The sequence below is a fragment of the Neomonachus schauinslandi genome, chromosome 12, assembly GCF_002201575.2.
Source record: "Neomonachus schauinslandi chromosome 12, ASM220157v2, whole genome shotgun sequence".
NCBI classification, from domain to species: Eukaryota; Metazoa; Chordata; class Mammalia; order Carnivora; family Phocidae; genus Neomonachus; species Neomonachus schauinslandi.
The window spans coordinates 100,034,937-100,047,307 of NC_058414.1; the positions used below are offsets into that span (position 1 = coordinate 100,034,937).

At 43.0% G+C, this 12,371-nt stretch overlaps 1 protein-coding gene across 1 annotated transcript in view; it reads right to left on the minus strand.

Annotated features, from left to right (window-relative positions):
- Positions 1-12,371, minus strand: part of RHEB (Ras homolog, mTORC1 binding) — a 41,743-nt gene that overhangs the window by 14,810 nt on the left and 14,562 nt on the right. The window contains exon 2 of the mRNA XM_021693025.2: positions 4,956-5,027. Coding sequence (XP_021548700.1) covers positions 4,956-5,027 — 72 coding nt within the window. The remainder of the gene's footprint in view (positions 1-4,955; positions 5,028-12,371) is intronic.

Consider the following 12,371-nt stretch of genomic DNA (forward strand, 5'->3'; position numbering starts at 1 on the left):
GATCACTGTCAGCCAGGGGGCAGTCATGATATTCCTGTGGGAATACCTGCCTCGACACCTTACTCAGGTAAGCCCAAAATGTGCATTTTAGACTTGGTGAAAATTACGGACCTAATAGCGGTGAGCAATAGAACAAGTAACCTCCAATTAGAACTAAGTAATTGTGGTTACGAAGTAGAATGTAATTACTATGAAAACATCATTCATTCATGCAAGATTTATTTCTTGAGTACCTATTATCCCCAGAAGCACTGTTCTGGGTGCTCTCGAAATACTGCAGCTGACCTCAGTGAGCTTCCAGCCCCGGGGAAGGAAGGCAGACCCAGACACTGTCAGTCATCTTCTCTGGGAGAGGAGCATCCAGGCGGAGATCAAACAGCGAGTGACAAAGCACCATGAGAAAAAGCAAGAAGGTCGGCACAGCAGAGGCTGAGACAGTAGTGGACAGGTAATCAGGTTGGGGAGGAGGAAGAAGACCTTATAGGAGATGGTAAGGACTTCAGAGTTTTATTCTAAATGTGATGGGAAACCAAGGGTTTTAAGTAGGGGAGTAACCTGGTCTGATTTATATTTAAAAGAGATGGCTCTAACTATGCTGTAACAGAAATGGACAAGAGCGGACAGAGGCCACTGGTGGGAGCCCATAGTACAGTGCCTATACAGACTCGGGATCTGAAGACGACGGTGATCTGGATCAGTGGGGCAGAGAGGAGTGGAGAGCCAGGGTGGAATTCTGGGTGTAGCCAAAGGTAGAGCCCAGAAGGATCTCTGACTGGCTGGAAGTAGGGTGTGAGAGGATGGAGAGGCAGGACAACTCCCAAGGTTTTTGGTCTGAGCAAGGAGACCTATGAATCGCCATTTACCAATTCGGGAAAGCCTGGGGGAGGACAGAAACGAAGAAGCCTACACCCAAGGGGAAGTGAGGGCAGCTAAATAAAAAAGCCCAGAGTTTGGGGCAGAGGGTGGGGCTGGGGCTACTGTGAGACCAGCAAATTCCCGGAGAGAGGGGCTGATCGCTGGTGACCAAGCAGAGAGAAAGCCTGAGCCTGATGTCGGAGCCCACGGGCACCCTACGCTGCCAGGTCCAGATGATGAAGACTCAGCCGAGGAGACGGGAGAAATACTGGCCACGGGCTTAGAGTAAAAAGGGAGGACGTGTAATTGTGCATAAGATGTAAGAAATAAAATTATTAATCAATGTTTTAGTATATTCTTGCACATAAAAAGGATGTAAATCCTCCAACGCACAGCAGTAAAATGAAATCGAGGCCCTTCCATCTGTCACGGAAAACTGCCTCTTCTTATTACTATAGAAAAAAAAGAAAGTGTAATAAGAGATCTGTCAGTTCCATAAACTAGGAACCAATTCTTCTGCGTGCTCTGTGTTCAACCTCCTGCAGCAGCAGAAAGCTGGCTTTCTCCTCGTCTCACTTTCCTCGAACCCTCTCTCCCTCCCCCTCCCTTTTTCAATCACTAGAGAAATTAATCCAATTTCCAACAGAAAATCCTGAAATTGCCCTGAGCAGACTAATAGCTACTTACTAGTAAAGCCTACTAAAATAAGCAAGACAATAGATTTCTAAAACTTGGAATTCATAAAGTAAGATTTGTGTTACTAAAGTGTATTGAGGACTCCTAATTCATATCCTCCTGAGAAGCCCACCCACCATGCAATGCTTGATAATGCTGCAAAGCTCCTAATTAGAACTTTCCAATTTTCTGGGAAGGTTTATTAGTGCATCAACAATACCACCTTGAGATGGCAGAAGTTGTAAATTGCTATTCCTCCTTAATTTATAAACTACTGCTACTAAATTTCACCATAGCAATTTGGTTTGTATTGAGTTGTTAGATTAACAATACAGTAGATAATAAAAGCACATTTGCGTAGGCAGTATTTTTGGTATAAAAATTTCCCCAAACTAGAAAATACATGGTTTTATTGATGTTATTTTCTTTTTTTTTTTTTTAAAGATTTTATTTATTTATTTGACAGAGAGAATGAGAGAGAGAGCACATGAGAGGGGGGAGGGTCAGAGGGAGAAGCAGACTCCCCGCCGAGCAGGGAGCCCGATGTGGGACTCGATCCCGGGACTCCAGGATCATGACCTGAGCCGAAGGCAGTCGCTTAACCAACTGAGCCACCCAGGTGCCCGATGTTATTTTCTTATATCCCGTTTTAAAAGGTGACACAGTCCCAGAATTTTTGCTTTTGTGGTGATGCTTCATAGAGCTGTGTCACCACTGAATGTCTGTTATGAACCACTTGTTCTAGGTTATAAAGTTAAGTGTAAAATAATTACTGGATTATTTCCAGATTTACAGAATGCGGTGCTTCTTTTTTTTTTTTTTAAAGATTTTATTTATTTATTTGAGAGAGAGAATGAGAGAGAGCACATGAGAGGGGGGAGGGTCAGAGGGAGAAGCAGACTCCCTGCCGAGCAGGGAGCCCGATGTGGGACTCGATCCAGGGACTCCAGGATCATGACCTGAGCCGAAGGTAGTCGCTCAACCAACTGAGCCACCCAGGCGCCCGAATGCGGTGCTTCTTAAAACCATCCATTCATTTGTTAGCAACAGGCTTACGACAACCGTTCCATTTCTCATTCCCTGTAATCACTGAACAGTGTTTTTGACCAAACAGAGGAGAATAAGGTGGAGGAAGGGTTTCTGCCTTGGTTAGATGGTCAGAAGCATGGTAAACAGAAACTCATGTCTGCATATGCCTCATGAACTTTTAAGCCATTCATCTACCCTGATATTCATTTCGCTCCTGCCTAAAGACTTTAATAAATATTTTTAGTCCATTTTTGAGATGAAAAAGTCTATTACTGAACACTAAGTATTAGATAGGAAACATTAAAAACACAATTAAAGATGATGTCGACAGCCTTCAAAGTAGGGTCTCCTCATTAAATTTCTGCGATAATATCAAGGTAAGAAAGCTAGACATTCACTGGATCGACTACTTACATATAAAGAAAATCTATTTATATACAACACCATGACTTTCCCTCCACCTCAACTTTAAGTGGTACAACGACACACAATTGTAAGAACCACTTTTATGAGCAGGGCCTACCAAGAAAACTATATTCTACTATTCTATGAATAAAATGCCCAAATGAGCCTTATCTCTCTTTAAGGACACACAATTCTAAACAGTTACATATAGCAAATATTAAGGCCATGACCACAATTTTCTTGTGTTCCTATTCCAACGGAGAGAAAACCAAACTTGTTCATGTAGCATTCAAATGAATCTGCTCCTCCCACTGGCATACATACTATTCTGTAAGTGACAGCCAAACAAATCAACACAGGATGTGTATGTAGTCAGGACTCCTCCTTTCCGGATACCAACAGAGGTTACTTTCAAACTCGGGTCTTCCCAGAGTCGGGTTAGCAACCAACAAGCTTCCTTGCCACCACAATACTGGGACATGAAGGATAGGTGCATATTTTAAGTCAGAGGTGGGCAAACTCTTCCTGTAAAGGGCCAAACAGTCTCTGTTCCAAGTATTCAACAACTCTGCTATTGTAGAACAAAAGCAGCCACAGACACTGTATGAATGATTGCACATGGCTGTGTTCCAATAAAACTTTATTTATGGACGCTGAAATGTGAAATTCACGTAACTTTCACAGGTCACAAATATTCTGCTTTTGATTTTTTTTTTTTTAAAGATTTTATTTATTTATTTGACAGAGACACACAGAGAGGGGAACACAAGCAGGGGGAGTGGGAGATGGAGAAGCAGGCCTCCCGCTGAGCAGAGAGCCCGATGCGGGGCCCAATCCCAGGACCCTGGGATCATGACCTGAGCCAAAGGCAGACACTCAACGACTGAGCCACCCAGGCACCCCATGCTTTTGACTTTTTTAATTATTAAAAAAAATAAAAACCATTCTCTGTGCATGCACTGTACAAAAGGGCAGTGGGTCTTTCTGACCTATAGGCCATAGTTTGTCAACTCCCTGTTGTAAGCCTCTTTTGAAGTCTCTCTTGCAAGCTCTGGGCAGGTGAGGTCTACAATCTAGTTGCTGAAGTGTATGAACCTGACTGTTAAGTCAGCTTCCTGTCTAATATGCCCATCAGGTTTTGAAGAATCCCATGTTTAAATGTGTATGTTCCTGGTGACAAATCCTGGGTTAAGTCCAGGTATCAAGAATCTGAGACGACTGGTTCTAGGGTCTACTTAGGGTTTTAAGATCGCTTGAAACAAGACCAGCTTCCAACAAACCAGCCTCCCTAGATGAAATGCTTCAGGTTTTCTTCCATGATCCTAGAATCAAGACTCTCATGGTCCTAGAATCCTTCAGGAAGATTCTGAAACCACGGATTGAAAGCGGACAAGGTAAAGGTTGTGGCTGGTCCTGTTCTCTGGTGTTTTCTGCACATGGCCTGAAATGCCAATAGACTTTAGAGCCATCTTTGTTTTCATGCTGCAACTGCTCTCCCCATCCCAGAATAGCTCACTTCTCCACAGCCTTCTTTCAACTCTTCAGGATTGGAAGGGGTTGGGGGGGTAGGGGTGGGGAAAGGGCTAGTGATTCCATAAGAGTAAGGTACAAAGAATCTGGAGTGTTTTCGTCCTTTCTTTTTAAGCGTGGAATCTTTAAGAAGGGCTATTGTTGAGAAGGAGGGGGGAAAAAAAAGATTGTGCTCTCTACTCTTGTTTTCCTGAAGCAGAGTCTGGGATAGGAGGTTCACTGTAGGACTGGATTCCTATGGAACTGAGTAACAATTTCTAGATGGTGGGATCTGGACACTGAATAAAAACCCATTTAGTGTGAATTGGATCAAACTTTTGGAAGCTTTTTGGGACCCCAGTTGGAGATCTATAGGTTTACCCCAATAAACCCTGCCATCAAAGCCTCCAGGAACACACAATGGCTGTTTGTATGAAGAATGCAGGCTTCTCAGTTTATAAACCCTTCAAAACAATACTTACTGTTTTCTATGGTTGGGTCGTAGGAGTCAACAAATTGGCCTTCAACAAACTGAATCGTCAATGAGGATTTCCCTATAAAAGAGAGCAAAAGCTCAGTATGTATTGGCATATTAAAGTAACAAAAAATTTAATTCTACTATTTTACAAAAAACCCCATTCTAACAAGATGAAGAGATGGAAAGTACTGGGATCACAACACATTCTTTTAATTAACTTCTGGGCAATTTTATTTTTTTATTTTTTTTTAAGATTTTATTTTTTTTTTAAGATTTTATTTATTTGACAGAGAGAGAGAGAGAGAGAGAGGGAGAGAGCACAAGCAGAGGGAGCGGCAGGCAGAGGGGGAGGGAGAAACAAGCTCCCCAAGGAGCAGGGAGCCCGATGCGGGGCTCGATCCCAGGACCCTGGGATCATGACCTGAGCTGAAGGCAGTCGCTTAACCAACTGAGCCACCCAGGCGCCCCTGGGCAATTTTAAAAAGGAAATAAATTTCATGAATTTGCTCTATACGAGAGGAATTTAAGCAATTAAGCTATTATGAATTAAACACTTTTGTCCCATTAACAAATATTACTGACCAACAAGCATATCACATATTCTGCTAAAGGTAAACAAACTCTGAAATAAGGTCTAAGTTAAGCTAATTTCCCCTGGTGTCCCTGAAATGTGGATATTAATTTTAATACAGAAATTAGTAAGACAGGATTTATTTCTTTGGGCTCTTTCATATATGGCTGTTAGAAATGTTACCAGGTACAGCTTTTAAAGAGGGGAAACTGAGAATATGTAACAGAAGTCTTTATTTAAAAACTACTTGAAGGGGCGCCTGGGTGGCTCAGTCGTTAAGCGTCTGCCTTCGGCTCAGGTCATGATCCCAGAGTCCTGGGATTGAGCCCCGCATCAGGCTCCCTGCTCTACGGGGAGCCTGCTTCTCCCTCTCCCGCTCCCCCTGCTTGTGTTCCCTCTCTCGCTGTTTCTCTCTCTGTCAAATAAAATCTTTAAAAAAACAAAACATAAAAAACTCCTTGAGGGTAGAAATCCTGTCTTCACCATTCAGTGTCAAAAGGCCTAGTGATGTCTGTCACACAGAAGACAATTAAGAAATGTTCTGGACTTCACAAAATCACTGCTAATAATTGAGCTGTGTGCTAAGAAATCAAGAGCCAGAGCCCTAAGTTCTCACCCCTCTATTCGTTACCTAAAATTTCTACTCAAGGACTTTAGACCAAGGGACTCTGTAAAGACAGTGCAAGAATAGTCCAGGAAATGACAGAAGTGGTCCCTCCCAAATTTCACCCCAAACCCTTTCTTCTCTTGTACATTCTCAGAGCACATTTTAAAAAGATGCTATGGTTTTAAAATATTTAATTATCTGAGAGAGCGCGCGCACGCGCGAGCAAGCACAGGGGCTGGGGGGAGGGGCAGAGACAGAGGGAGAATCTCAAGCAGACTCCCTGCTGAGCGTGGAGCCCGATGTGGGGCTCCATCTCACGGCCTTGAGATCACGACCCAAGGCGAAACCAGGAGTCGCCTGCTTAACGGACTGTGCCACCCAGGTATCGCAACATTTTATTTATAAGTAATCTCTACACCCAGCGTGGGGCTTGAATCTCCCACCCTGAGATCAAGAGTCGCACGCTCTTCTGACCGAGCCAGCCAGGCGGCCCCTCAGAGCACTATGAATTTTAAACATGTGCTCCACACGCTTGCTGCATCTCACTGAACTTCCATCTCAAAAGATCTTCAGGGAGAGAGGCTGTACCAGGAACCTTCTGCCCCTGGGGTTTAGGTTGTGCTTGCCCCCCCCCCCCGTCTGTGCAGAGGGCAGCTGACAGGTGGTATGTTTTCCCAACAAAGGCAGGCCCTACATACTTAGAAATCAATGAATTAATAAACCAGTTTAAGAGCGGGAGCTGTGGGGAGACAACTAAAAAACCCCCAAGTAGGCAGGCCTATTCTACTCCTCACAAGCAGTTAAACACACAGCTCAAATGTTTCTGGAATTATTAAAACCTGAAATCATTCTCTACAAAGCAGCCTCCAAGAGCTTTTGACAATTACATGTTACCTCCCTGCTTAAAATCCTCACTGCAATCACAATAAATTCCCAACTCCTAACCAAGGCCCACAACACCAGGCCCTCCCTGCCCAGGCCCTGCTCTGCCTATCACCCTAACCTCTCTCCGCCACCGCCCCTCTCCCCAGACCCGCCCAGGCCCCACTCACATCCCCAGTCCCTTTGTTTCAGCCATCTCTGCAGATCTCCGCACATGACGCACTTTGTCATTATTCTGGTCTGGGATCAAATGTCCCTTCACCAGAGAAGCCTCCGCGAAGACCGCCCCATCTATGGTGGCGCCCACTCCCTACCGGTCATAGCGATCACTGCCATCCTGCTTTGTTTCTTTTTAGTGCCTGACGTTATCAGACGTTATCTCCAACTCATTAGCCCACTGAGACCAGCGTGGTGGCGGATGCACTGCAGACACTGTCATTTCCGAACACGTGACTGAAATTAAAACTCACATGCCCTAAGGGCACTCTCATACACTCCAGATACTACACAAGATCTCAATTTTATATACATACGTGACCAGGAAACACAGTTCAACAGGAATTAAGAAACAGTTCTGTCGTATTTGGTAGCCAACCACAGGCCTGCCTGTGCTCTACAGGATGCAGGGGTCATCCAGGAGCCCACACACTGCAAAGGGACTGTGTTCAAAAGAAACCACGTTATCTAAACTAGCTCATAAAGAGCATTTAGCTTAAAATACAGCAAAACTATTTTATGTAATGAAATAGCAAGGAAAAAACTATTAAGTTTAAGGAATAAGAAAATTCTTATTTACATTGAATGCTACGGCTTGAAGCAAAAGAAATTTAATTAGAGAGAAGAAACTTCTTTTGGGGCTTCTGAAGAGTATTTCTAGGCACTCTGGTGGGCTTTTGAAACCCTTCTGTAGGCTACGGGGGGGGGGGTCTGGCTTGTAAATGGACACAGGGAAGGAAGAAAGCAGACGGTAATTTTTTCTGAAGGTAAATGGGCAAGAGTTACAAGGGATTAAAAGGATTTTTACACATTTTCCAAAGTAGAACCGGATTAAAAATAGTGAAAGAAAGGGGTTAAGTACGGTGTACATGATAAGCCCCCCAAGGGGAGGGCAGGCACACACAGCTGTCAAAGATAGGCCTTACCGCAGGAGTGAAGGGACGGGACAAGAACCTCAGGAGTTATCACAGGAAACTGAAGAAAGTTACATTAAATAAGATCGCATGAGATTAAGTGCAACAATGGAGTTTCAGATAAACAAGTGGACCACGTTTTAAAAATATAATTATTGGTACCTATCCAAAGAGTTCCTTGTTTACATCATGAAGGGCAGAAAATATTTGGCAGGCTCAATTAACATTTGACTTGAAAAACGCGAAGAATCATTCCAGCACAAGCAGACAGTGTAGTCCAACCCAAATCAGGATGCAGGGTGACGGCAAATTCTCGTCTTCACGAGTAACTGGGACACCTGAATTTAAAACCCTAGTCTGTAGGGAGCAAACTGCCTTTCTCAATCAGCTTGATCCTGGGAGAAGGGGACTATCCATTAGCAGAGGCAGGACTGTAGAAAAGCCTGAGCCTCCCCTGGGTCTCTCCTCCCTGGTCCTCTCCCCTAAGGGGAGATCATTAATTATATTAAGAAAGGACAGGAAGACTACATTTGCTGACATGACACAGCGGGTTTTTTGCTGTTTCCATTAAAAAGCAGAATTATTAAACAACTAGTGTTGAAATTTTCATATTAATTTTAGTAAACAAATCCCACTGCTCATAATGTTCCCAGTCCTGGTTCCAGCAGTTTCTGGCTTCCAGGGACATCGTTGTCCTCTATAGCAGCAGCTTGGCTCTTAGGTCACGCTTCTGTGCAGTTCGCTTGCAGCTATGAGAGGCACGGTTGATGTACAAATGATGTTCTTTACCTCATCACCTTTAACATTTTCCCCTCGTTATAATGTCATACATTTACTTTGGCCTCTGCATTCATCAAACTCAGATTCTGAAACACTATAGTTATTTCCTGAAGATGTTTCATGCTCTCTCTCAGTAGGCTCATAAATTTGTACAACCTGAGGAGGACCTCAAATTCCAGATCAACTCTCTGGAGAAATGTTGAATGAAAACAATCCAGGAGTGATCTGAAATAAACTGAAAGGCAGCGCGTACCCAGATGTGTGTTATCAATACACAGAGAGGCACGGATTACTCCTTTTATGACAATAACATCGTACTAAAAAGGTGTGAAAACAATATATCCCAACAGGCCACAACTACCTTCGAAACAGTCTTCTGCCAGACTAAAGGCCACCTTAACTTAAAAAAAAAAAAATCCTACAGATCATTTTTAGTAAGTTTCTTCTAAACTTCTACCAGGTAAACACAGCATTTATGTATTTCTTGCCAAGGATAATAAGGCCAGTAAGTTTGTTCACCTGGTATTTTCATTACAGAAGACATACCTGCAAGGTTGTTGACCAAATTTCTCACACTTGTGATTACTGCAAATTAGGCATTGTATATAAAACACTTTTAAGAGCTTTCAGATTAATTCTGAACTAGTTTTCATGATTATTCTCCTAAAAAACCTCACTACTTTTACATATTACGTCCATCTCACACCCCCAACCAGCATACTGTGGAACAGCTGACACGTTACATGTTCATTGGGACCTAATGGGAAGGAGTAGGTTTCAATCTATCAACTAGTCTGTCAAGTCATTTGGCACAAGGGTCCAATGGGAACAATGTAATGTATCTGGGACACAATCCATTCCGAGGACTGCTTTCCTTTATACCTCAAATTCTCAACATCACCTTATGGGACCCCGCTGTCCACATACATAAGCTAATAGTTTAGCTTCAAAGCTTCACTGGTATTGCCACTGATAATTATCTTCACGCCACCTAGTGCGCACACCACGAAACACTGGCCGGTCACCCCTCCCCACACGACTCCACCTCCAACACCTGCAACCTCCCTCTTACCAACCACAAGCAGGACGGCACAGTCTCCCAGTGCCCTTACTTTCTGACTCTATCTAGGACATCTCTGGAAGCAATGTTTTCAAACCAGGGGCTGTAACCCACCAGGTCATGAAATTAATATACTGAGCTATGATCAGCACTGTTTTTATTTTTTAAATAAAGATTTTATTTATTTGAGAGAGCGAGCGAGCACAGAGGGAGAAGCAGACTCCCTGCTGAGCAGGGAGCCCGATGCGATGCAGGGCTTGATCCCAGGGCTCTGAGATCATGACCTGAACCGAAGGCAGATGCTTAACTGACTGAGCCACCCAGGCACCCCATCATCAGCACTGTTTTTAAAGAAAGAGAACACCAGAGTGGACTGCAAAGAATAAAGTTATTAAAATTCTTCTTTCAGTTTTCAAACATTCATGACTGGGTCACAATGTAAAATGGGTTTCTCACTGCATGCTGCAGTCACAAAGGTCAGAAATATACTACTCTAAATGATACTATCCTGAATCTCCAATCTCCACCACGTTTCACTTCTTTGCCTATCACTTTAAGCCCCAAGATAAATCACTGTCCACTACTATCTTGTCTACCCTCCAATTTCCTTTCTCTGGGCTCCTTGAAAAACCCTCTGATGTTAATCTAATCATTTGCCTTTTGGCGAGCCTGTTGAGCTCAGCTGCAGAAAAATTCTGCAATCAGATTGGTTAACAACTATTCTTAATCTATGGTCTTTCCGCCTTCCCCCTGGCTGTCCCAAGGCCTTAGGAATCCTCCCTGGAGCCCCCTTTCCTCCTGCAGTAGTAGTGGAAATGTGGTCCCAGAAGCATCCCAGGGTAACCTATTTACAAATGCAAATTAGTGAGCCCAACCTAACCTCCCGAGAGAGTATTAACAAGCTCCACTCCCATTCAGCTGCACACTAAAGCTTAAGAAAGCACTGTCCTCAGGAAACAAATTCAAACTTAACTGATCACCCTAAGTCACACCTTGAGTTCAGACTTCTGAGCCCACAGCTGTGAGATGATAAAGGTCTGTTGTTCCAGCCCCCTAACCTGCCATTTGTGTTGCTCTCTTGCAGCTGCCCCGGGAAATGAATACACTTCTTTTGCCTTTTGATTTTAAACAACTTTAATATGAAAGAATTCATATACTATATAATTTAACCACTTAAAGAGCATAATTAAGTTTTTAGCATATTGACAGGGCTGTGCCATCATCACCACAACCAATTTTAGAACATTTTCATGACTCCAAAAAGGAACCCCATACCTGTCAGCTGTCACTTCCATTCCCCTGGGTGCTCCCCAGCCCCCCACAACCATTGAGCTACTTTCTGTGTCTGTTATGCAAAGTAACTCAAAAGGAACCCAATAAAAGAGGCAAAAGACTTGAACAGACACTTCACAAAAGATCTATGAATTACCAACAGGTAAATGAAAAGACGCTCAACCTCCCCAGTCACTGGGACAATTCAAATAAAACCACAACCGACAGCATTAGCATGGCTGAAGTTAAAAAGTTGGAGGATACTGGGCATCAGCGAGGATGGAACTCTCATTTGTTGCTGGTGGAAGTGTAAAATGGTACAAATGTACTGGGAAACAGTTTGGTATTCCAACAAAATTATACACTTAACATATATGTAGCCTGTGCAACCCCATTCCTAGGTATTTACCAAAGAAAAATAACCGCACGTCCACAAAGACATAAGAAATACTTCTCACAGCTTTATTCTTAGTAGTTAAATACTGGAAACAATCAACAGGTGATGGGAGAACCAGATCATGGCATAGCCATATGATAGAATACTCCTCAGCGATAAAAAGAAACTACTTACAAATGTGACAACCGGATGAATCTCAAAAACATCACGCTTTCTGAAAGCAGCCAGACAAAAAGAGTATTTACTGTATGATTCCATTTATATGGAAACTGTAGAACAAGAAAAGCTAATCCCTGGTGATAGACAGCAGATCCATGCTTGCCTGGGAGTGGAGTGGGGGTGGGGCATAAGGGAACGTTTTGGGATGACAGAAATGTTTTGTATTTTGGAGTAATGGTTGCACAGGTGAATAAATCTATCAAAACTCATGTAACTTTACACTTAAAATGCATACTTTATTATATGTAAATAATACATCAATAAAAGTTGATTAAAAAAGTATATTAAAAAAAGGAAGACATTTACTAGTTTAGCTATGTCACTGCGGGCAGTTTTCCTGAGTCTTTCTCCTTGTTTGTAAACTGGAGGTAATAACAGGACCTACCTTATAGATTGCTGTCAGGTTTAAATGAAAATACGTGGGGAGTAGCTGGTACGTAGTAAGTCCTCACTAAATGTCCCCATTAGTAGCAATACTATTAACTGCTCTTAAGACTAAACA